We start from the raw sequence: 22,912 nt of genomic DNA on the forward strand, positions 1-22,912 counted from the left end.
GGATTGGGCAGGAACATGAGTCTGAAAGGAGAAGGGGACATTTTTGAGGGAAGGCCCAGCTGTCCCCGTGGCCAGGCACACACCCTCCCAGAGGCGCCTCCATGGCATTGTGCTTCTTTACTAAGGGCACCCATCCACGGGCTGCAGTGGGTCTCCGGGGTGGGAAAGGAGTTCCTCCCGGGCCTCCCTCCCGGGCCTTTGGGGGTCCTCTTGTGTCGCCTTGCTGCCCTGCCTATAGGTGCAAACCTGGCCACGCCCTCCTGGCTCCTCCCCCCAGTCCCAGCTGGTGGGGGGGGTAGCTACTATGGGTGTCCTGCAGTCACCACTTGCCTGCCCTATCTTGGGCAACCCTGCTCACACTGCCCGGGGGCTGGCGGCTGTCACGGCCCTAAGAGTGGGATCCAGCTGACAGGGTGGCTCCTGTCCCCCACTACCTCAGCAGCCACCTCCTTGCCCACCTGTTCCCCTTGGGTAAGCCGAGGCAGGCAGGCCTGGCTCCAGGAGGCTGAGGGAGGCCAGCTAACAGCTCTCTGCTCCTACCCTTCCGTTGCTTGAGGCCAAGCAGAGGGGACAGCGGACAGCCCTTCACTGGCCAGCAGCACCCTAGCTCTGGGGCTGGCCCCACATCCCTGGCACATGTGGAGATCCGATGGTGGCAGGTGGTGGGCTGTGCTCAGCACAGAGGCCCTGTGTCCCATTCGGTGTGGCCTGGGGAGGCCTGGCTGCAAGCTAGGAGCCCTCACGGGGGCTTCCTGGCCCGGTGTCTGGGGTGGGGCCATCTGGGGTCACTTGGAGGAGGGAAGAGGGTAGATTAGGCCAGGGAGCAGCAAGGAGAGGGTGGCCGGGCCTCACTCTGTGTCCCAGATGTGAGACACAAGTTTGAGGACCTCAATGGGGCCTTTTGTTGGGCTCCCAGGAGCCCCGGGGGGGGGATTGTCTGGTCCTGTGTGCCAACCCCTTCCTCTCCTTTCAGAAGCCACCAGAAGAGCAGGCTTCCTGGGGAAAGGGAGCCCCTCTCAGCCAGCTCAGCCAGTGGCAGATGGTTTCCAGCGGAGCTGCCTTCAGCCCTGCAGCTTCTGGAAAACAAGCTCCTTGAGGACCAATCTCGGAGCCTGGTAGGGGCGGACCTACTTTCTGGGAAGACCCTATGTCCCTGGGAGGACGGGGTTCCAGGCAGAGGGTACAGCACGTGCAGATACCGCTGGGCTGGCTGCAGGACAACCTGGCTGGAAGGAGGGGAGGAAAGTCTGAAATGAAGGGAAGATGTGGATGTTACTGTTTTCTCTCTTTTGCCTTGAACCGTTCAACATGTTCATGTGGTTCACACAGGCATGAAAGGACACCTCCCTTCCGGCTCAGCCCTGGCTGGGCCAGTTCCCTCAACGTCCCCAGCAGTGATGTGCTTTTGTTCAGTCCTCCGAGCTCACCTTTTTATTTATTTATTTATTTATTTATTGATTGATTGATTGATTGATTGATTGAGACATCTCACTCTGTAGCCCGGGCTAGAGTGCCGTGACGTCAGCCTAGCTCACAGCAACCTCACACTCCTGGGCTCAAGTGATCCTCCTGCCTCAGCCTCCCGAGTAGCTGGGACTACAGGCATGTGCCACCATGCCCAGCTAATTTTTTCTATATGTTTTTAGTTGTCCAGATAATTTCTTTCTATTTTTAGTAGAGACTGAGTCTCGCTCTTGCTCAGGCTGGTCTCGAACTCTTGACTTCGAGCGATCCACCTGCCTCGGCCTCCCAGAGTGCTAGGATTACAGGCATGAGCCACCGCGCCTGGCTGAGCTCACCTTTCTTATACAAAAGGTGTCACGCTTGCACGCTGCTCTACACTGTGCACTACAATGTCACTTAACGATATATCTGTATATATCAGATGTCTTCCCACATCTGTGCATAGAGAGGCTCCTCATTCTTCTTTAAGCCACGTGGTAAATGCTGCAGATATTGGCAAATTCCTCTCCCTGGGGCCTGTCCCATTTCGCAGCCTAACCAAAGGTGTGCGAGCTGCCCCCTAGCCTGGCCCACAGGGTGTTGTCGCTCCCGCCTGGAGACATACGCTAAGCTGAAGCGGGAGACAGGCTTTCTCAATGTGGGGTTTTATTTTTTATTTATATTTTTAATTTTTCAACTGAGGAAAAACTGACTTAAAATTAGCCATTAACCATTTAAAAATGTACAAGGCCAGGCATGGTGGCTCACACCTGTAGGCCCAGCACTTTGGGAGGCTGAGGCAGGAGGATCAGATGAGCCCAGGAGTTTGAGCCGCAGTGAGCTGTGAATGCACCACTGCACTCCAGCCTGGGTGGCAGAGTGAGACCCTGTCTTTAAAAAAAAAAATTAAAATTAAAAAAATGTAAAATGTAAAGTTTGGTGCATTTGGTACATTCACAACGTTGTACAACCATCACCTCTATCTACTCCCAGAACATTTTCAGCACCCCAAAAAATGAGACCTCCTACTTATTAAGCACTGTCTTCCCATTCCCCCTCCCCCTAGGCCCCCGGCAGTCACTAACGTACTGTCTCTGTGGATTTGACTATTCTGGAGATTTCACATAAATAGACTCATGCAATATGTGGCCTTCTGTGTCTGGCTCCTTTCACTTTGCACAATGTTTTTGAGGTTCGTCCATGCTGTACCATGTACCAATAACTCATTCCTTTTTGTAGCTGAGTAATATTTCATTGTCTGGATAGACCACACTGTGTTTATCCATTCATCTGTTGATGGACATTTTGGGTGTTTACATTTGGCTATTGTAAATAATGCTGCTGTGAACATCTATGTTCAAGTTTTTGTTTGCTCTCAGTGTGGTTTTAATTGAACCATCACAACATCCTGTGCTCATCGATTGGAAGACTCAACTTTGTAAAGATTGCAGTACCCCCCAAACTGATCAACAGATTCAGTTCAGTCCCTTTCACAATCCTAGCTGGCTTTTTTGCAGAAACTGACAGGTTCATCCTAAAATGCATATGGAAATGCAAGGGACCCCGAATACCCAAAACACTCTTGAAAAATAAAAAATTTAGCAGACTCATAATTCTGTTTCAAAACTTACTACAAAGTTACACTGAGTAAGACAGTGTGGTACTAGGTTTGGAATGTGTTGCTAAAAGAAGAAACAAAAGACAGTGTGGTGCAGGCATAAGTAAGACATATAGAGACCAATGGAACAGAATTGACAGTACAGAAATAAATCCAGACATCTATAGTCAATTGATTTTCCATGAGGGGGCCAAGACTGTGCAACGGAGAAAGAACAGTCTCTTCAACAGATGGTGCTGGAACAACTGGATATCCACATGCAGAGGAATGAAGCTGGACCACAACCTCACATCACACACAAAAAGTAACCCCAGTGGATCAGAGGCCTGAATTCAGGAGCGAAAGCTGTAAAACTTTTAAATGAAAACATAAGTGTAAACCTTGGCGACCTTGGATTGATTATGCAATGATTTCTTAGATATGACAACAAAAGAACAAACAACAAAAGAAAGATAAATTACACACCATCAAAATTTTAAACTTTTGTGCATGAGTGAATACTACAAAGAAAGTGAAAAGAGAACCCACAGAATTAGAGAAGATATCTGCAAATCTTACATATGATTAGGGATTAGTATACAGAATATACAAAGAACTCCATGTCAGCCACAGAAACAAAACAAAAAATCCAATTAAAAAATGGGCAAAGGACTTCCATAGACATTTCTCCAAAGACAATATATAAAAGGCCAGCAAACACATGCAAAGATGCTCAACATAATTACTCATTAGGGAAATGAAAAACCAAACCTAAGAGATACCACTTCTCACCCACTAGGATGGCCATTAAAAAAACAACTCAACAATAATTAGTGTTGGAGAGGATGTGGAGAAATTGGGCCCCTCATACACTACTGGTGGGAATGTAAAACGGTGCAGCTACTTTGCTACTTTGAAAAACAGTTTGGCTGTTTTTCAAAACGTCAAAAATGGAGTAATCATATCACCTGGAAATTCCACTTCTAGGTATACTGTATACTCAAGAGAAATGAAAACATGTTCGCACAAAAACTCATACACGAATGTTCCTAGCACCACTATTCACAATAGCCAAAAGGTAGAAACAACCCAAATGTCTAACTGATGAAGCAATAAAATACACCCATACAATGAAATGCAATTTGGCAGTAAAAAGAAATGAAGTCCTGACATAGGCTACAACAAGAATGAACCCTGAGAACAGGATGCTAAGTGAAAGAACCTGGACAGAAAGACACACACATGCCGTGTGATTCCGTTCACATGAGACGTCCAGAACAGGCCAACCCTACTCAGAAAGCAGAAGAGCGGTTGTCGGGGGCTAGAGCAGGGGGGAGTGGGGAAGGACAGCTAACGGGTACAGAGTTTCTTTTTGGGGTGATGAAAATGTTCTGGAATTAGTGGCGATGGTTGCACAACTCCGTGAATATACTAAAAGCCATTGAATTGTGCATTTTAAATGAGTGACATCTCAATAAAACTGTTTAAAAAGGAGAAAGCAAGGGAAGAAAGCCCCTGATGCAGGGTCGCGGTGGCCAGCTGGGGCAAGCGGCAAGGTGTAAATGGCTGTAACCTTAACCCTCTAGTCCCCGCGCTGGGCATTTGCATGCCGCCAGCCTCAGGCCCTCCGCGTTATGGGCCGTCAGGGCAGCGTCCCGAGCTCGGACCCCGAGTCCTCGGCCCCGGTGCACCTGAGGGGCCGGCACCAGGGTGGCCGCGCTCCCGCAGCAGGTGACCCCCCGGGCGCGCCCCCAAGCACCAGGGCGAGCGCGCGCCCCAGGCGCGAGGGGGTGTGGCGCGGGCGCGCGCGGAGTCCAGGGTTGCCCAAGGCAGCCGCCGGGGAGCTGGGGGCGGGGGAAGCCGCGCGCCGCGGACGCGGCCATTGAGCGAAGGGGGTCGGCTCGCTGGGGGGGACCCCCGGCGGCTCGCGGGGGTCGGGGCTGCGGGCTGGGCCCCCGGCCCCGGCAGGGAGCGCCCCCGCCCAGGCGCCCCGCCGCTCGGGCGCCCCGCTGGCCCTCCCTGGGCGCCCCCGCCCGGCGCGGTGGTACGGTCCAGGCTTAAAAGGCTCCGCGGCCGTGGGCCGGCCCAGTGTGTGGGTGGCGGCGCGCGCGGGGCGCGGGGTGCGGCAGTGGGGGCGCGCGAGCGGGGCCGGTGTGGGGCTCGGGGGTGCGTCCACGTGGCCGGCGGGCGGCCGCCCGGAACCAGTGGCGGCGGAGGGACAGGTAGGTGGCCACCATCCCCGCGGGGCCAGCCTGCTCCGTGGCCTGGGGCTCGGGCAGCCCCGGGGGTCCAGCTCGGCCTCGCGGGGGTCAGGCCCTGGCCCTGGCCCTGCCCGTCGGGCGACGGCCTGCCTGGCCCTCTGTGCTCTGCACGGGTAGGGATGGCCAGCCCAAGCCCAGCCGCCCAGCCCCATGGGGACCCTTTGTCGTGGAGGAGCGACCCCTCCGAGGATTGCTGCTGCACTTCATCCACTCAGGTCTCCATCGTCTGCTGAGGGTGCCCCTGGCGGGGTAGGGCGAGCTGGGCCAGCAGCACAGGGAGGCATTGGGTAGTGCTGGACCCGCGTCTCTGTGCCGGGTTGTCCCCGTGCTGGAGTGCTGTAGTGGCAGGGCTGCAGCAAACGGGTGGCTGTACCTGTGATGCCAGAGGTTGCCACTTACAGGTGGGGGCTGGGGTGGGGTCTTGGGCTGCAAATCCTGCCTCTCCAGGTCTCTCTGGTGGCCTGTCCCCAGCCTGTTCCTAAGCTTGGCTTCCTGGAAGTGTGGAAAAGGTGAGAGCAGGATGTGGCCTCTCTTCTCTTTTGCCTGCCTTTCTTCTCCTGCTGTTGCATTAGAGGTCTAGGAGACAGACCTGACAAAAGAGCCCCAGAGAGATGATCAATTCGAGCTGAAACTTTGCAGTTTCGAGCTGGGCCCGCTCCTTGTCCTAGCAAATGAATTTTTTCCTTTCTCTCATCTGTGCCTCCTTGGTTTGGTTCCCCGAGCCCCCAGGCTGGTGCCTTCTGTTTCCCTTAGGGCTGGGGCACTGAGATGGTAGTGCTGAGCCCTGCCCTGTTGGCTGCCACGACACTGCTCTGCTGTCTTTGCAGCCTGGGTCTGGCTGGGTGTGGCCTGGGGGCTAAGTGCCAATCCCAGCACTGTCCCTGTGGCCCGAGCCTCATCTCCCCAAGGCCTCAACTGTATTTGGGACATTGCTCCCCTTCCATAAGGCTCCTGGCACTCCCAAGGGTGGGTTGGGCCCGCTGCACATTGCCCTCCCCAGCTAACCTCTGGATCCGGAGTGAGCCGTGCGGGGCTGCTGGGCACTATCTGGCTGTGCCTGAGCAGAGCTTGACTTATGTCTGTCTTGGCACGTGGCTGTGGGGGCAGGCGAGTCGGCTTTGTGTTGCAGCGGGGAGGCCAGACAGCAGACTCCTGGACAGCCAGCGGAAGGCCCTTGGGGCCAAGAGGCAGCTGGCCCCCTGCGGGGATGTGGTGGTGCTGGGTCTAGCTTCAGGCCTTGATGCCCCAGACCTCTGTCCTGGGCTTCTGGTCGCAGTGCCACTCAGGGGTGGTGTCCCTGCCCCCACTCCCCTCCCCCAGCTATGCTGATTCTCTCCCTGCCTCTCCCCTTCTCTCAGCTCAGGCGGGGGCATCTCTGCGGCCTGAGGCTTCCCTGTGATTGCTGCTCTGTGCAGCTGGCGACCTCAGCTCTGACCTCAGCTCCTGGATGTGTCGCTAGGCTCTCAGTTCCAGGAGGGCCTCTCGGCCTGCCTTTCTGAGCATCTGGCTCTGCCACCCCCTTGGGTGTGGCCCAGCTGAGGCGAGGCCTCCTGGCTCCTCTCTAGCACAGGGGATGAGGGGTGATTGATGCGCCCTGGTGGAGGCCCCTCCTCTCTCCCAGCCATGGTCACCATCTGGGGCTCTGGTGTGGTGGTGGCTCCTGGCCCTCTGTTGCTTGGAGCTCAGCCTGCCGGGGGCCCTGGGCTGGGCAGCACAGGAGGAGGACAGGCAGCCTGGGCCTGGGGTCTCTGACTCCCACTTGCCATCTCTTCTCAGGCTTGTCCCCAGGTGCAGCTGCTGGCCATGCCTGCCGTCTTCCTCCTCCAGCTGCTCTTCCTTGCCGTTGGTGGGGCCCTGGGCAACAGCAGGCCCTTCCGTGCCTTCGTGGTGACAGACACCACGCTCACCCACCTGGCTGTGCACCGAGTGACTGGAGAGGTGTTCGTGGGTGCAGTGAACCGTGTCTTTAAGCTGGCCCCCAACTTGACCGAGCTGCGGGCCCACGTCACCGGGCCTGTCGAGGACAATGCTAGCTGCTACCCACCCCCCAGTATGCGTGTATGTGTCCACCGCCTGGCACCCGTGGACAACGTGAACAAACTGCTGCTCATAGATTACGCAGCCCACCGCCTGGTGGCCTGTGGCAGTACCTGGCAGGGCATCTGCCAGTTCCTGCGCCTGGATGACCTCTTCAAGCTGGGCGAGCCCCACCACCGCAAAGAGCACTACCTGTCGGGGGCTCAGGAGCCTGACTCCATGGCTGGCGTCATTGTAGAGCAGGGCCAGGGGCCCAGCAAGTTGTTTGTGGGCACCGCTGTCGACGGCAAGTCGGAGTACTTCCCCACCTTGAGCTCCCGCAAGCTCATCAGCGACGAAGACAGTGCAGACATGTTTAGCCTGGTGGGTGAGCCTCGCCTCCCTGCTCACCCGCCTGGCCCTCCCTCTCCTTCCCCTTCCTGGTCTGCAAGCTGAGCCCAAGCTGTTGGGGGGTCCTATCTGCAGGGAGGCTGCTTACCGTGCCCTCTTTGGCCTTTCTGGCCCGGGCGGGGCAGGTGGGGCATCCTGAGGGAAGCCACTGGTGGAGTGCGCTGGGGCTGGGGTGAAGGTGGGGTGGGGGGCAGCCCAGGGCCTCACCCTATGCTCTCGCCACGACCTGCTCCCCAGGTGTACCAGGATGAGTTCGTTTCCTCTCAGATCAAGATCCCCTCAGACACACTGTCCTTGTACCCTGCCTTCGACATCTACTACATCTATGGCTTTGTGAGCGCCTCCTTCGTGTACTTCCTGACGCTGCAGCTGGACACCCAGCAGACGCTGCTGGACACAGCAGGCGAGAAATTCTTCACGTCCAAAATTGTGCGCATGTGTGCAGGGGACTCGGAGTTCTACTCATACGTGGAGTTCCCCATCGGCTGCTCCTGGCGTGGGGTGGAGTACCGCTTGGTGCAGAGCGCCCACCTGGCCAAGCCCGGCCTGCTGCTGGCCCAGGCCCTGGGTGTGCCAGCCGACGAGGACGTCCTCTTCACCGTCTTCTCTCAGGGCCAGAAGAACCGTGTCAGTCCGCCCAGGCAGACCGTCCTCTGCCTCTTTACCCTCAGCAACATCAACGCCCACATCCGGCGCCGCATCCAGTCCTGCTATCGGGGGGAGGGCACGCTGGCCCTGCCTTGGCTGCTGAACAAGGAGTTGCCCTGCATAAACACCGTGAGTCCCTCACTCAGCCCAGCTGTCCCCAGGCCAGTGCCTGGCCTGGGCTGACACCTGGCTGTCCTGTCCCAGGCTTGGCATAACCCTGGGAGTGGCACCATAGCCCATCTCTCCCTTTCAGGGACCTCTGCCCTGTCTCTCCCTCTCTCAGCCCTTCCTCCCTACAGTCTTTCTTTTGCCCAGTGCCCTCCTTGTAGACTGCCACCTCCCTCTCCCTGCCCCTCCAGCCACTCCCAGCAGGTTCCTCCGTGCTGCATCTCGTGGGCGTCCTGCAGCCTGAGCTGCACTCCTCCCTGCGTTCCCTCCTCCATCTCCCTCCTCTGGCCCCAAGTGCCCTTGCCCGCAGGGTCCCAGGACAGGTAGTCAGGTCTGGATGGAGGGAGTGGATTCCAGACCCTGTTCTCTTCTGGGACAGATCTGGTGGCTTTTGTCCAGTGGTGTGTGCTTGCACCCGGACTGGACTCTTACATATCCCTCCTCTGTTTTGCCAGCCCATGCAGATCAATGGAAACTTCTGTGGGCTGGTGCTGAACCAGCCACTGGGTGGCCTGCATGTGATCGAGGGGCTGCCCCTGCTGGCTGACAGCACTGACGGCATGGCCAGCGTGGCTGCCTACACCTACCACCAGCACTCTGTGGTTTTCATCGGCACGCGCAGTGGCAGTCTGAAGAAGGTGGGCTCTGGAAGCCTTAACATATGGGGATGGAGCTGGTCTCTGGAATACGGGACAAGGCGGTTGGTGGGAACACATGGATAAGCCCTGGGACACCCTAGACAGGGCACAACTGGTAGGTCAGGGAAGGGACGCTTCCCAGGCTGGGTCCCAGAAGCCCCTCAGCCATCCACCCTCACCAGCACCAATGCCTTCTGTGGCCTGAAATGCTAGCTTCCTGCGGCTCTGGGGACAGAGACCAGACCTATTGTGGGGTCTCCCTGCCACAGGAGCTGGGTCTTCAGTTGAATGAATGAGGGAGCCGACGTGGCCGTAACCCTGTGCACTGTGGTCTGGGTGCTTGGCTGCCCCACCGGCCCTCCTATCCCTGGTGCCCGCTCGCCACTTGCTCTCTCCCTGGCTAACTCCTTCCCATCTCACCCTAAATGTCACCACCCTGGAGGGGACTTTTCCTCTGCCCCTGACAATCCTTCCCTTTGGGTCTGGTCCCTTGTGGACACTGGGGCTGCAGTGCTGGCTGGGCCACGGCTCTGCCCATAGGAAGCGGGGCAGGGCTGCAGCCACGTCCGTTCTGGGGCTGGGGGTGAACTCCGGGGCACACAGATATGAAGAGACAGGGCTCAGGACGGCCATGGTGCTTTCGTCCTGCTCGCCTGGTCTGGGGGTGCACAAGGAAGGGTTTGTGAAGGGAGGTGCTGAGCTCCTGTGACCTAGCCTGCTCTGCTCCTGTGACCCTTTTTCTATTTGTCACAGCTGCATCGAGCTGTAACTCACATACCACACAATTCACCCATTTAAAGTGTACACTTCAGGCCAGGCATGGTGGCTCACGCCTGTAATCCCAGCACTCTGGGAGGCCGAGGTGGGAGGATCATTTGAGCTCAGGAGTTCGAGACCAGCCTGAGCAAGAGTGAGACCCCGTCTCTACTAAAAATAGAAAGAAATTATCGGGACAACTAAAAATATATATAGAAAAAAATTAGCCAGGCATGGTGGCACATGCCTGTAGTCCCAGCTACTCTGGAGGCTGAGGAAGGAGGATCACTTGAGCCCAGGAGTTTGAGGTTGCTGTGAGCTAGGCTGACGCCACGGCACTCACTCTAGCCAGGGCAACAGAGCGAGACTCTGTCTCAAAATAAATAAATAAATAAATACAGTGTACACTTCAGTGGTTCTTAGGATATTTGCACAGTTGTGCAGCCATCACCACTGTCTCATTCCAGGACGTTTTTATCACCCTAAAAACTGCCCTCCTTTGTAGCTATCACCCTTCCCCGCCCCCTGACCTCTGTGCCTCCAAATTTCCTGGGATCATTTTCTGGCCTTTGTACCCCCTTTCCCTGGCCTTGGGCTGCGGCCCACCAGGCCCTAACTTCAGCTCAGCCACAGCCTAGAAAGCCCCTGGCTTGAGGAGAGGATGCCCTGGGTGCAGAGGGCTGTGGTGGCATCAGGCTGGCCCAGCGTTCCTCTACCCTGCTCTTGTGGCTCAGGTGCGGGTTGATGGCTCCCAGGATGCCCACCTGTACGAGACGGTCCCTGTGGTGGACGGCAGCCCCATACTCCGAGACCTGCTCTTCAGCCCTGACCACCAGCACATCTACCTCCTGAGTGAGAAGCAGGTGGGCCCATGGTGGGTGGCGGTGGGTGGGGGGATAGGGGAAGGCTGGGTGCTAATGTGGCTGTCCCCAGGTGAGCCAGCTCCCGGTGGAGACCTGCGAACAGTACCTGAGCTGCGCAGCTTGCCTGGGCTCAGGGGACCCACACTGTGGTTGGTGCGTGCTGCAGCACAGGTGAGGGCGGCAGGTACAGGCTCGGGGTGCAGATGGGCTCCCTGCCCTGGGGAGCACAGAGCCAGTCACACCCGCTGTGCCTGCCCCCACCCGCCTGCCCACTCCTCCCCAGCTGTGCCCTCGCGGCCTCTCCTCCTTCCCTCCTCCGCTTTTCCCAGCTAATGAGCGGAACCTTCTACCCGGAGTGACGTCCCTTGGACCCCAGGGGATGAGAGCAAGGCTTGCTGTTGCCTGGCACTGTGAGCTGGGCAGGCTGTCCTCTGTCCCCCCAACCCCCCAGCTTCCCACTGCATCCGCCGCCTGGACCCTCCTGGGGCAGAGAAGGGACTGACTCTGGACTGACCCCCCACAGATGCTGCCGTGAAGGGGCCTGTCCAGGCGCCTCTGCCCCACACGGCTTTGCAGAAGAGCTGAGCAAGTGCGTCCAGGTGCGGGTCCGGCCCAACAATGTTTCGGTGACATCACCTGGGGTTCAGGTGAGTGGCAAACAGGGTGCTGGGGCCCATGTGTGCGTGCTGGGGGTGCGCCCTGCTCTGAGCTGTCTGCCTCCCCCAGCTGACCGTAGCCACGCGCAACGTGCCAGACCTCAGCGCGGGTGTGAGCTGTGCCTTTGAGGAGGTGACGGAGAGCGAGGCCATCCTGCTGCCCTCTGGCGAGCTGCGCTGCCTTTCGCCCTCTCTCCAGGAGCTCCGGGCTCTTACCAAGGGGCATGGTCAGTGGGCTGGGGCTGTCTGGGGGGGAGTGGAAGGCACTCCCTGCCCCCCAGACAGCTCATGGCCACTGCTGGGCTTATTGCAGGGGCCACCCGCACCGTGAGGCTGCAGCTGCTCTCCAAGGAGACTGGCGTGAGGTTTGCTGGGGCTGACTTTGTCTTCTACAACTGCAGCGTCTTCCAGTCGTAAGTACCAGGCCCAGTACCTGTCCCTACCCCTGAGGACAGAAGAGGGCTCTGGGACAGGCAAGACCTGCAGGGTGGCTGTCTCTAGGGACTTATCTCTGTCCCCATAGCTCTTTGTCCCCCAGTGTGGTTCCTGGTGTGTCCCAGGGCAGGGGCAGTGAGGCAGTGAGGGGGCAGTCTGGCCTCCATTATTTCTGAAGCCATCCCCCCGCCCAGGTGCATGTCCTGCGTCAGCAGCTCTTACCCCTGCCACTGGTGTAAGTACCGCCACGTGTGTACCAGCCACCCCCACGAGTGCTCCTTCCAGGAGGGCAGGGTCCACAGCCCTGAGGTGAGGCGGGCGGCACGTGCGAGGGGACCGGGCTCTGTGGTGCGGGCTGGCCTCTGGCTTTTCTGCGTTTGACTTCTTAGTTTCTTTGAGCCTCCTCAAGGCTGGGCAGGGCCAGCTGGGCCTGGAGAAGGGTGGTGGCCCAGTGTGCAGCTGACAGGTGATTTTCCCCCAGGGCTGCCCTGAGATCCTGCCTAGTGGGGACCTCCTGATCCCCGTGGGTGTCATGCAACCTCTTACCCTGCGGGCTAAGAACCTGCCACAGCCGCAGTCGGGCCAGAAGAACTACGAGTGCGTGGTCCGGGTGCAGGGGCGGCAGCAGCGAGTGCCTGCTGTGCGCTTCAACAGCAGCAGCGTGCAGTGCCAGAACACCTCGGTGAGGCCCCGCCTGCCCCTTGGGGGCCCAGGCTGTGGTGTGACAGGGGTCTGGAAGCCTCCGGTGGCCCTGGCAAGAGACCTTCTGAGTCTCCTGCTGGGGGTTCCTAAGCCTGGGGGAGGGGTAGATGGCAAGAACCTTGACGGAGGTGGGCAGGGCTCTGCATGTTCTACCTGGGGTCACGTGGGTCCCTTTCTGCCAGTACTCCTATGAAGGCGATGAGTATGGTGACACTGAGCTGGACTTCTCTGTGGTCTGGGATGGAGATTTCCCCATTGACAAGCCTCCCAGCTTCCGAGGTGAGGGGCAGCGTGCGGCCAGGGAGCCTGCCTCCCAAGGCAGAGTTGGCATTGCCAGGGCCAGGTCGGGGGGGGCTCTTGCCCTCCCTACTTTTCCGCCACTGCCCCCTCCGTCAGCAGTGCCCCCTGTGCCCGCAGCCCTCCTGTACAAGTGCTGGGCACAGCGGCCTAGCTGTGGCCTCTGCCTCAAGGCCGACCCCCGCTTCAACTGCGGCTGGTGCATCTCAGAGCACAGGTGCCAGCTACGGGCCCACTGCCCGGCCCCCAAGACCAACTGGATGCACCCCAGCCAGAAAGGTGCCCGGTGCAGCCACCCCCGCATCGCCCAGGTCAGCCCCCTTTACCACCCCTGCCCACTGCCCCCTGGGCGCCTGTGAGTCTGGGCTGACGCTCCTGCTTCCCATCCTGCTCTGCAGATCCATCCTCTCATGGGGCCCAAGGAGGGAGGCACCCGGGTCACCATCGTGGGGGAGAACCTGGGCCTCGCCTCCCGAGAGGTGGGCCTGCGGGTGGCTGGCGTGCGTTGCAATTCCATCCCGGCCGAGTATGTCAGTGCTGAGAGGTGAGTGTGGCCGTGCGGGTGCCCAGGCCTGTCTGCCCCAGCTGGCTCTGACATCCTCCGATCCCTAGGATCGTGTGTGAGATGGAGGAGTCATTGGTGCCCAGCCCGCCGCCAGGGCCTGTGGAGCTCTGCATAGGTGACTGTTCTGCTGACTTCCGCACACAGTCTGAGCAGCTCTACAGCTTTGTGGTGCGTGGCTGCGGCCCCTCCCCTTCCCACCCTCCTCCCTGGCCCAGCTGGCTCCTCCCTCCCATCAGGGCTGCTTCTCCCACAGAGCCCGATGTTTGACCGTGTGAGTCCCAGTCGGGGCCCAGCTTCGGGGGGCTCTCGGCTCACCATCTCCGGCAGCTCCCTAGATGCTGGCAGCAGGGTCACAGTGACTGTGAGAGATGGCGAGTGCCAGTTCGTGAGGTGGGTCAGGGCCCTGCCAGCCTCAGGCTTAGCATGGGGTGGGGACTGTGGGAACAGGTTGGCTGAGGGCCCTGGGCCACTGCCTCTAAGCGCCCACTTGCCAACACAGGAGAGATGCCGAGGCGATTGTGTGTATTGCACCTGTCTCCACCCTGGGCCCCAGCCAGGCCCCCATCACCCTTGCCATCGACCGTGCCAATGTCTCTAGCCCTGGAGTCATCTACACCTACACTCAGGACCCCACAGTCACTCACCTTGAGCCCACCTGGAGCATCATCAAGTAAGACACTGGGCAGCACGCAGGGTGTCTGGGACTGGGCCTTGCCCGGTGACCAAAGCCTTGGGCATCAAGTCATGCCTCCTTTGAGCCTAAACCCTCGTCAGTAGAGGGCAGAGTTGTCCTGGCTGCATAGTACCTGGCACCCACTGGGTGATCCAGGGTCACGGAGGCCCTGGGCTCCCATGGTAGCCTTGAAAAATCTCCAGGGCTGGATGGGGGACAGTGGAGGAGGGAGCCTGAGGTCCCTCACCTCTGACCCTAGTGGAAGCACCGCCATCACTGTGAGTGGGACCCACCTGCTGACAGTTCAGGAGCCCCGGGTCCGGGCCAAGTACCGGGGCATTGAGACCACCAATGTGAGTACCAGCTGCCCCTGCCCCGCCCCTGCTGCCCATGGCCTCGTGTGGTGGGCTGTTCACCTTTGTCCTCACAGACGTGCCAGGTGATCAACGACACTGCCATGCTGTGTAAAGCCCCCGGCATCTTCCTTGGGCGGCCCCAGCCACGGGCCCAAGGCGAGCACCCTGATGAGTTTGGCTTCCTGCTGGACCACGTGCAGACGGCTCGCTCCCTCAACCACTCCTCCTTCACCTACTACCCCGACCCCAGCTTTGAGCCGCTCGGCCCCTCGGGCGTGCTGGACGTCAAGCCTGGCTCCCATGTGGTGTTGAAGGTGCAGCAGGGTGGAGGGAGGGAGGGCCAGGGAGGTGGAGAGCCCTGGGCTGAGCGTGTCCTCCACCTCCAGGGCAAGAACCTGATCCCCGCAGCAGCTGGTAGCTCCCGCCTCAACTACACGGTGCTGATCGGAGGCCAGCCGTGTGCGCTCACCGTCTCGGACACACAACTCCTGTGTGACTCACCCAGCCAGACTGGCCGGCAGCCCGTCATGGTGAGTGGGCGATGGAGAGACCACCAGGGCAGCTCAGGGTGGGCGTGGGGGTCGGCTCACCTCGGGCCTGTCCCTACAGGTGCTGGTGGGTGGCCTAGAGTTCTGGCTGGGCACCCTGCACATCACAGCTGAGCGGGCGCTGACCCTGCCGGCCATGGTGGGACTGGCAGCAGGGGGTGGGCTCTTGCTGCTGGCCATCACCGCCGTGCTAGTTGCCTACAAGCGCAAGACTCAGGATGCAGACCGCACACTGAAGCGGCTCCAGCTGCAGATGGACAACCTGGAGTCCCGCGTGGCCCTGGAATGCAAGGAAGGTGCCTGAGACAGGGGCTGTGGGGGGCAGTGGGAGCAGGTCTCCCTCCTCCTGCTCAGCACTCTCCCCTCTCTGTGCCTCCCCAGCCTTTGCAGAGCTGCAGACTGACATCAATGAGCTGACGAACCACATGGATGGGGTGCAAATCCCTTTCCTGGATTATCGGACCTATGCCGTGCGCGTGCTCTTCCCCGGCATTGAGGCCCACCCAGTGCTTAAGGAGCTGGATGTGAGCTCCCGCCTGGCCTGCCCACACCCCATTTTCTGTTCTCCCCGGGGCCCCCCCACCCATCCCATTTTCCATTCTCGCCCTCTGAGCCTCCCTGCTCCCCACAGACCCCACCCAACGTTGAGAAGGCCCTGCGCCTCTTTGGGCAGCTGCTGCACAGCCGTGCCTTCGTGCTCACCTTCATCCACACACTAGAGGCCCAGAGCAGCTTCTCCATGCGTGACCGTGGTACCGTGGCCTCACTCACCATGGTGGCCTTGCAGAGCCGGCTCGACTATGCCACAGGGCTGCTCAAGCAACTGCTGGCAGACCTCATAGAGAAAAACCTTGAGAGCAAGAACCACCCAAAGCTGCTATTGCGCAGGTACCCAACACCACCCTGTTCCCCTCACCCTGCCAGGCCCCACCCCCTTCCCAAACCCTGCCCTTCCCGGGCCAGGGCCTCAGCGCGCTTCTCCTGCCCTAGGACAGAGTCAGTGGCTGAGAAGATGCTTACCAACTGGTTCACGTTCCTGCTGCATAAGTTTCTGAAGGTGCGCTTGGCGGGGTGGGTGGCAGGGGAGGTGATGTCAGGAGCAGCTGGCTTGGCTGTCAGACAGGCAGCAAGCTGTGTGCCTGACCCTGGCTACAGGAGTGTGCGGGGGAGCCGCTCTTCCTCCTGTACTGCGCCATCAAGCAGCAGATGGAGAAGGGCCCCATCGATGCCATCACAGGCGAGGCGCGCTACTCCCTCAGTGAGGACAAGCTCATCCGGCAGCAGATCGACTATAAGACGCTGGTGAGCATGGGCCAGGTGGGCAAGAGGCTTGGGCGTGGGGAGAGGCCTGGTCTGGACTGACTCTGGGGTCCTCTACCCTTAGACCCTGCACTGCGTGTGCCCAGAGAGTGAGGGCAGTGCCCAGGTCCCAGTGAAGGTTCTCAACTGTGACAGCATCACCCAGGCCAAAGACAAGCTCCTGGACACTGTGTACAAGGGCATCCCATATTCCCAGCGCCCCAAAGCTGAGGACATGGACTTGGGTGAGGCCCCTGCCCTCTCCTCCTGGCCTCTGCTCACACCCTCCAAGGGGGCTTGCCGCGCCTGTGGTCATGTAACCTCAGCTGGTTCTCACACTCCCCACCTGAGCTCTGTTCTCTAGGAGGACTGGGCCCAGGGTCTCAGGGGACAGCAGGCACAACCTTAAGGGCTGTCTGTGGCCCACAGAATGGCGCCAGGGTCGCATGGCCCGTATCATCCTCCAGGATGAGGATGTCACTACCAAGATCGAGTGTGACTGGAAGAGGGTCAACTCACTGGCCCACTACCAGGTGAGGGGCTGGGGGCCCATTCACCCCTAGGGCCACCTGGGAGCTGGGACCCTGCCCTGAGCCACAACAAGACACAGGAGCAGTGGCCCTGGCTCTTCTCTGCCCTTGTCCTTGCACTCATGAGCTCTACTCACGGGGCCTCAGGTGCCACCCATGTACACACTGCACGGTCTGGGTGGGTGGTGGCCTGCTGGCTTTTTTGCTTCCTGCACTGCCCCCTTTCTGTGTCTGGGACCTCCAGGTGACAGATGGTTCCTTGGTGGCACTGGTGCCCAAACAAGTGTCTGCCTATAACATGGCCAACTCCTTCACCTTCACCCGCTCCCTCAGCCGCTACGGTAGGTGTCCTCAGCATGGTGGCCCTGTGCCCTTCAAGGCTGTGTAAACCCACCTGGGGAGCTGCCCTGTGCAAGCAGTTCTGGAAGCCTTCCCGGCTACACCTCTGGGAGGTTTCCAGTTCTGTAGAGTCCAGACTTAGGGGGCGCCAGCAAGAACAGATGGATTCCCCCCAGGCTGCTGAGCTCCTGGGGGAGAGTGGAGGCTGGCAAGAGGCAGGGTGATGCCTGTGGCCCCAGTGGCCTAAGGGTCACGCCTGTCCTCTGCACCAGAGAGCCTGCTCCGCACAGCTAGCAGCCCAGACAGCCTCCGCTCGAGGGCACCCATGATCACACCTGACCAGGAGACAGGCACCAAGCTGTGGCACCTGGTGAAGAACCATGACCACACCGACCACCGAGAGGGGGACCGTGGCAGCAAGATGGTCTCGGAGATCTACCTGACTCGACTACTGGCCACCAAGGTGTGGGCCTGCCTCTCACTGCCTTGGCCTCTGCATAGATGCCTTCTAGCCAGGCCCTGGGCTTGGCCTTGAGGTTGGCCTGACCTGCCAGAGTAGGGGGGGCACTGCATTGTTTGGATCCCGTGGGCCTTTCTCAGGGCCTTTGCTATAGGAACTCCCAGCCTGACGTCAAGGCTGGGTCTGTCTCAGAGGGGCTGGCCCTGCAGGGATGCCCTGCTCTTTGCTAAGCCTTTCTGCCTCCATCTGTTGTGCTTTGGGGACATCCTGACCTGGCTCCCTCATAGCCTGTGCCCTCTCTGCCACCTCCCCACAGGGCACATTGCAGAAGTTCGTGGATGACCTCTTTGAGACTGTGTTCAGCACGGCCCACCGAGGCTCAGCTCTGCCCCTGGCCATTAAGTACATGTTCGACTTCCTGGACGAGCAGGCTGACCAGCGCCAGATCAGCGACCCTGACGTGCGCCACACCTGGAAGAGCAACTGGTACTGCCCTGTGCTGGGCCGCTGCTGGCCCCTGTGAGGGTAGACGGGTGGAAGAGGCTGATGGCTTTGCCAAGACCCAGGCTCTGTGGGGTGGGGGCTGGAGTAGTCCTTAGGCAGGAGAGGATGGCAGCCTGGCCTGTGGCTGACACTGATGGTGATACCAAGCCAAGAGGGTGACTGATGGAGTGGGGTTCTGGAGGTGGACTCTGCTGGGCATCTGAGCAGGTGGGATGGTGGTAGTGGGGCCAGCACTGAGATGTGGCCCTTTGCCCTCCAGGGCCTTGCACAGGGTAGAGATGCTGGTGGCTTGGTCCAGGTGGTAACAGTAGAAGCTGCAGAGGGGGTTGAGACCTGCTGAGGACAGATGTTCAGCAGAAACGTAGAAAAAAGGCTGTTCACCCTAAACTTGTCACTCTCGCCAACTCTGGACAAGATGTGAGCTGGGCAGGCAAGAACAAGATGTGAAGGGGAGCACCCATGGGAGGGGCCCCACAGGGCTGACTAGGGAGCCTCGGATGTGTCCCCCTGTCCAGCCTGCCCCTGCGCTTCTGGGTGAACGTGATCAAGAACCCTCAGTTCGTGTTTGACATCCACAAGAACAGCATCACGGACGCCTGCTTGTCAGTGGTGGCCCAGACCTTCATGGACTCCTGCTCCACATCTGAGCACCGCCTGGGCAAGGACTCGCCCTCTAACAAGCTGCTCTATGCCAAGGACATCCCCAACTACAAGAGCTGGGTGGAGAGGTGGGCCCCGCCCTGCTGTGGGTGACAGGCAGGAGCTGCTCTCCCTGGGCTGCCTCTCTGAGGCTGGCCTGGCAGTGAGGGCAGGGGTTTTGGCTTTTGTGACATCTGCCCAAGTGACCTACTCAGGGTCCCAACAGGTACTACCGAGACATTGCAAAGATGGCGTCTATCAGTGACCAGGACATGGATGCCTACCTGGTAGAGCAGTCCCGCCTCCATGCCAGCGACTTCAATGTCCTAAGCGCACTCAGTGAGCTCTATTTCTACGTCACCAAGTACCGTCAGGAGGTGCGTGCTGTCCCCGCAGACCTCCAGTTGCTTGGCCCTGAGGGTACAGCCAATGACAAAGCAGAGGGGACAGAAGGGACATGGAGCCCATCTCTTGGATTGTTCACAGTCCTTCCCCAGAACAGGCCCCAGGGCCACCACAGGTGATACTCTCTGTAGATGCTGAGATTTGAGCGACTCAGGAGAGAAGCCACCGGGCAAATGTTAAGGGGCCTGAGCACTGGAAGGGATGGGCCAAGGGGCATGGGCCTGGGCCAGGAGATGTGCAGGGCCAGCCACTGTTAGGGCCCGCACGGTTTGTGATTGGAGATGTCAGTAGGCAGGGGGACATAGAGGTGTGGACTTCAGGATGTATTCTCCGCTAGAAATATACACGTGAGAGTCAGCAGATGGCATTTGAAGCCCTGAGCCTGGCTGAGCTGACCTAGGAAGCTGACAGTTGATGTTCAGGGAGAGGGAGCCCAAGCACTGAATGCTGGGCCAGGGATACCCAGAGGTCAGAGGGAAGAGGAGGAGCCGGCAGAGGGGTGGGAGGGAACCCAAGAGTACCTGGGGATATCCTGCAAGGTTCAAGGAGGGGGGAGTGATCAGCTCCATCGGGTGCTGCTGCTGGGCAAGGACGACGAATGCTGGTCGCATCTGGCAGAGGTCATGGACTCTGCACAGGAGAGGCATGGGTGGAAGGGGTGGGGGCGAGGCGGGAAGAGGGGATCCTGAACAGTGAGTCTAGACCACTCTCGGGAGGGCCTGCACTGTAGGTGCGGAGAGGCGGAGAAGAGCGTTCTGTAGTTGGAGGGGGATCTGGCATCCAGAAGCTGGTGGGTCTGTTCAGAGGTGAGAGGGTCAGCTGAGCACAGGGTCTCCAGGGAGGAGGGAGGGGATGAGGCGTGTGGGAGGGAAGAGCCCGGCTGGGAAGTGGGGGCTTTGCACCGGAGGAGCTGGCCCCTCCTCGAGAGCCCAGCTCCAGGGCACCCTTCTCCCCCAGATTCTTACTGCTCTGGACCATGATGTCTCTTGTCGAAAGCATAAGTTGCGCCAGAAGCTGGAGCAGATCATCAGCCTGGTGTCCAGCAACAGCTAAAGGTGGTGGCATCGGTGAGGAGGGGGCTTCTCAGTCCTCAGCCACGCTCCTGTCAAGGGGAGCGGCTGGCTCAAGCCTGGGCCGCTGGGCTGAGCCCCGGATTGGGTGTCGTGTGGGAGGTTTCCAGGACCAGACGCCCCAGCACACCTGGGCCCCCTTCATTAGTGCCTTGCTTTGGGCCCTGCAGGGGGAGGTGACAGGACCAAGCCCTCACCCCAGCAGCAGCAATACCCCCACCCTCCTACCCTGTGCCCACGTGTTGAGATAGCCCTGCCCTCCTTGCTATTTATGCCCCCAACCACCTATTTATTGAATTGAACTTGTCGGTCTCCATCTGTAAATATGTATCTCCCCATGGGATGTTGCCAGCCTCACTCAGCTTCCTCTCCTGAGTTGTCCTGGGCCCTGCCACCTGTTCTGGCTCCTTTGTAACATTACCAGCCTTGGCCCAGCCTCTGGCACTTCACCCTTGCCATGGCTGGCCCCACCTGTCCCGAGACAGGGTTCTCAGTACCAGCAGCACTTGGAGGGAGGTGATATACCCAAAATTATTCTCACACTGGCTCTGCCAGGTTGGGCCACGGTGTGTCGCCCCCTACCCCCAAACATCCTGTACGTTCTTATGGAGCCCTGTTCTCTCTGAGCACCGGAAGGCTATATCCAGGCTTGAGCTGGGGCCTGACCCGGGGCTCCGGGATGCTCCTTCTCCCCGCCCTGCTGCCAAACTTCCCGTGTGGTCCGCACTTGCCCTGGACCCCCTCCTCCTCAGCTGCCCTGTCCTGCGCCCGCCCTGAGGGGCCGAGGCGGCAGTGCCTTACTGCTCTGTGTCTTCTGCCTCCCCTGAGGGATCCGGCCCCGTCTCATGGTCCCAGAGCTCAATTCTCTCTTCAGTTGCATGAGTTTGCCTTTGCTCCTGTAATGTGTTTTCCTAATTAAATGTGGGGAAACTGGAGTTGGTGCGTGGCTTTGTCTTTGGGACAGGTGGGCAGATCCAGTGGACCCTAGATGAGCTAGACTCCTGTTCTATGAGAAAGCATAACTCACTGCAGGGTTCCCGAGCATTTCAGGAGGTGCAGGGCCACATACAGCCCGTCAGCAGATCCTGGTGGCTCTACCTTCAAGATACCTGCAGAATCTGCTCCCTGCTCCTCACTGCCACCGCCCCCACCCAGATCCAGGGCGCCATCATCTCTCACCTGGGTGCCGGTCTCCCTGCTTCTGCCCTGGCTCCCTGCAGCCCATTCTCAGCATCGGAGGCAGAGAGATCCTGCTAAGATACAAGGTGGATCGTGTCGCTACACTGTTGTTTAAAACCCTCCAGTGGCTTCAATTGCACCCAAACTCCTTAAAACCTGAACTTCCTTACTGTTCCGGTTGTAACTCCCATCATGGTGCATGTACCAAAGTCTCAGCCCCCAACACCTGTAAAGTACTGCAGGTTGGGAGGTAAGGTGCAATTTTAAGTAGGGTGGCCAGGAAAGCACTGCTGAAAGGTTAACATTTCAGTGAGCCAGGTGGAACACGGGGGAAGAGAGTTCCAGACAGGAAAAAGCCAGTGCAAAGGCCATGAGGCAGGAGTGGGCCTGGTGTGTTTCAGAAAGGTGAGGGGTCTTGAGCCTGTGTGGCTGGATCAGGGTGAGTAAGGGGTAGATTGAGAGTAGATGAGGCCAGAGAGGAAAGAGGTCAGATCGCTTGGGATTTGCAGGCCACTTTAAGGGCTTTGGCTTGGATTCTTAACAAGAGGGGAACCCACTGGACAGTTTAGAACAGAGGAACAGCACAACCCAACTTGGATTTTAAAGCCACCAGCTTCAGCAGTCCATCCATAGAGCCAAGATGGCAGATTGTGGTAGTTACATGATGGTATGCGTTTGCCAAAACCCCTAGACCTGTCTACCCAACAAAGGGGAAGTTTACAGTATATAAATTGTACCTCAATAAGCCTGAGTTAAAAAACAACCAAATACACAAGTAAAGAAAAATAAGGAGTAAAATGGTAAATAGGAAGATGTGTGATGCTGGATTGGGATTCTAATCAAGGACAAAGGGAAGTCCCAGGATGACAGTTGTACAGTCAGTCGGCCTAGACAGAACCAGCCCAAGAGAGGACAACAAATGAGATGGTTTAAAATATTACCATTGTGAAATTACAGAAACTAAGCCAAACAAAAAGAAACCAGGCAATTTTTAATAGGGGGGAATCCCTCAGAAATGGATAGACTCTAATAGAAGCACAAGAGAGTGAGGAGGGGAATCAGAGAGTGTTGTAAATTCTCAAGTATCTATCAGTAAAGTCTAAAAAACATCAATCAAGAAAGAAAGGAAGGCCAGGCGCGGTGGCTCACGCCTGTAATCCTAGCACTCTGGGAGACCGAGGCGGGTGGATCGCTCAAGGTCAGGAGTTCGAGACCAGCCTGAGCAAGAGCGAGACCCCGTCTATACTAAAAATAGAAAGAAATTATCTGGCCAACTAAAATATATATAGAAAAAATTAGCCGGGCATGGTGGCGCATGCCTGTAGCCCCAGCTACTCGGGAGGCTGAGGCAGTAGGATCGCTTAAGCCAGGAGTTTGAGGTTGCTGTGAGCTAGGCTGACGCCACGGCACTCACTCTAGCCAGGGCAACAAAGCGACACTCTGTCTCAAAAAAA

At 58.6% G+C, this 22,912-nt stretch overlaps 1 protein-coding gene and 1 long non-coding RNA gene across 6 annotated transcripts; one reads left to right on the forward strand and one right to left on the reverse strand.

Moving 5' to 3' along the window:
- Positions 1-542: 542 nt before the first annotated feature.
- LOC123628499 lies at positions 543-13,688 on the reverse strand. Of its 3 annotated transcripts, none has more exons than XR_006731662.1 (10): positions 12,748-13,688; positions 12,439-12,643; positions 12,115-12,322; positions 11,316-11,902; positions 10,908-11,018; positions 10,703-10,786; positions 7,817-9,840; positions 6,307-7,662; positions 5,701-5,890; positions 543-1,226 (listed from the first exon to the last, which is right to left on the reverse strand). It is a non-coding gene; the product is annotated as an uncharacterized LOC123628499 (long non-coding RNA). The 3 variants fall into 3 exon arrangements; XR_006731661.1 differs by lacking the exon at positions 543-1,226 and having other exon boundaries at positions 5,421-5,890; positions 7,817-8,492; positions 9,132-9,840; XR_006731660.1 differs by lacking the exon at positions 543-1,226 and having other exon boundaries at positions 5,421-5,890.
- Positions 5,153-21,214, forward strand: PLXNA3 (plexin A3). 3 transcript variants are annotated; one of them, XM_045538242.1, is made up of 34 exons: positions 5,153-5,262; positions 7,078-7,701; positions 7,966-8,157; positions 8,341-8,505; positions 9,000-9,182; positions 10,673-10,801; positions 10,872-10,972; positions 11,325-11,448; positions 11,528-11,684; positions 11,771-11,870; positions 12,087-12,201; positions 12,374-12,574; positions 12,777-12,873; positions 13,012-13,202; positions 13,290-13,435; positions 13,504-13,624; positions 13,710-13,846; positions 13,956-14,126; positions 14,389-14,482; positions 14,560-14,799; positions 14,872-15,015; positions 15,095-15,329; positions 15,415-15,557; positions 15,665-15,921; positions 16,024-16,090; positions 16,189-16,335; positions 16,418-16,577; positions 16,762-16,865; positions 17,107-17,203; positions 17,474-17,664; positions 17,978-18,147; positions 18,681-18,893; positions 19,031-19,181; positions 20,167-21,214. In XM_045538242.1, the coding sequence occupies exons 2-34, from the start codon at positions 7,105-7,107 to the stop codon at positions 20,260-20,262; spliced, it is 5,436 nt and encodes a 1,811-aa protein (XP_045394198.1). In that variant the 5' UTR covers positions 5,153-5,262; positions 7,078-7,104; the 3' UTR covers positions 20,263-21,214. The 3 variants fall into 3 exon arrangements, with proteins under 3 accessions (XP_045394198.1, XP_045394197.1, XP_045394199.1); XM_045538241.1 differs by having other exon boundaries at positions 7,966-8,505; XM_045538243.1 differs by lacking the exons at positions 18,681-18,893; positions 19,031-19,181; positions 20,167-21,214 and adding an exon at positions 18,425-18,541 and having other exon boundaries at positions 7,966-8,505.
- Positions 21,215-22,912: the final 1,698 nt, after the last annotated feature.

This window comes from Lemur catta, chromosome X, assembly GCF_020740605.2.
Source record: "Lemur catta isolate mLemCat1 chromosome X, mLemCat1.pri, whole genome shotgun sequence".
In the NCBI taxonomy this organism is placed as follows: domain Eukaryota; kingdom Metazoa; phylum Chordata; class Mammalia; order Primates; family Lemuridae; genus Lemur; species Lemur catta.

What these genes read in the sequence shown, in the direction of transcription:
- PLXNA3 (XM_045538241.1), top strand. Translation starts at nt 7,105, where the DNA reads ATGCCTGCCGTCTTCCTCCTCCAGCTGCTCTTCCTTGCCGTTGGTGGG. An exon ending in GCAGTGGCAGTCTGAAGAAG is followed by an intron (nt 9,183 to 10,672) that starts GTGGGCTCTGGA and finishes CTTGTGGCTCAG; the next exon opens with GTGCGGGTTGATGGCTCCCA. An exon ending in TACAAGAGCTGGGTGGAGAG is followed by an intron (nt 18,894 to 19,030) that starts GTGGGCCCCGCC and finishes GGGTCCCAACAG; the next exon opens with GTACTACCGAGACATTGCAA.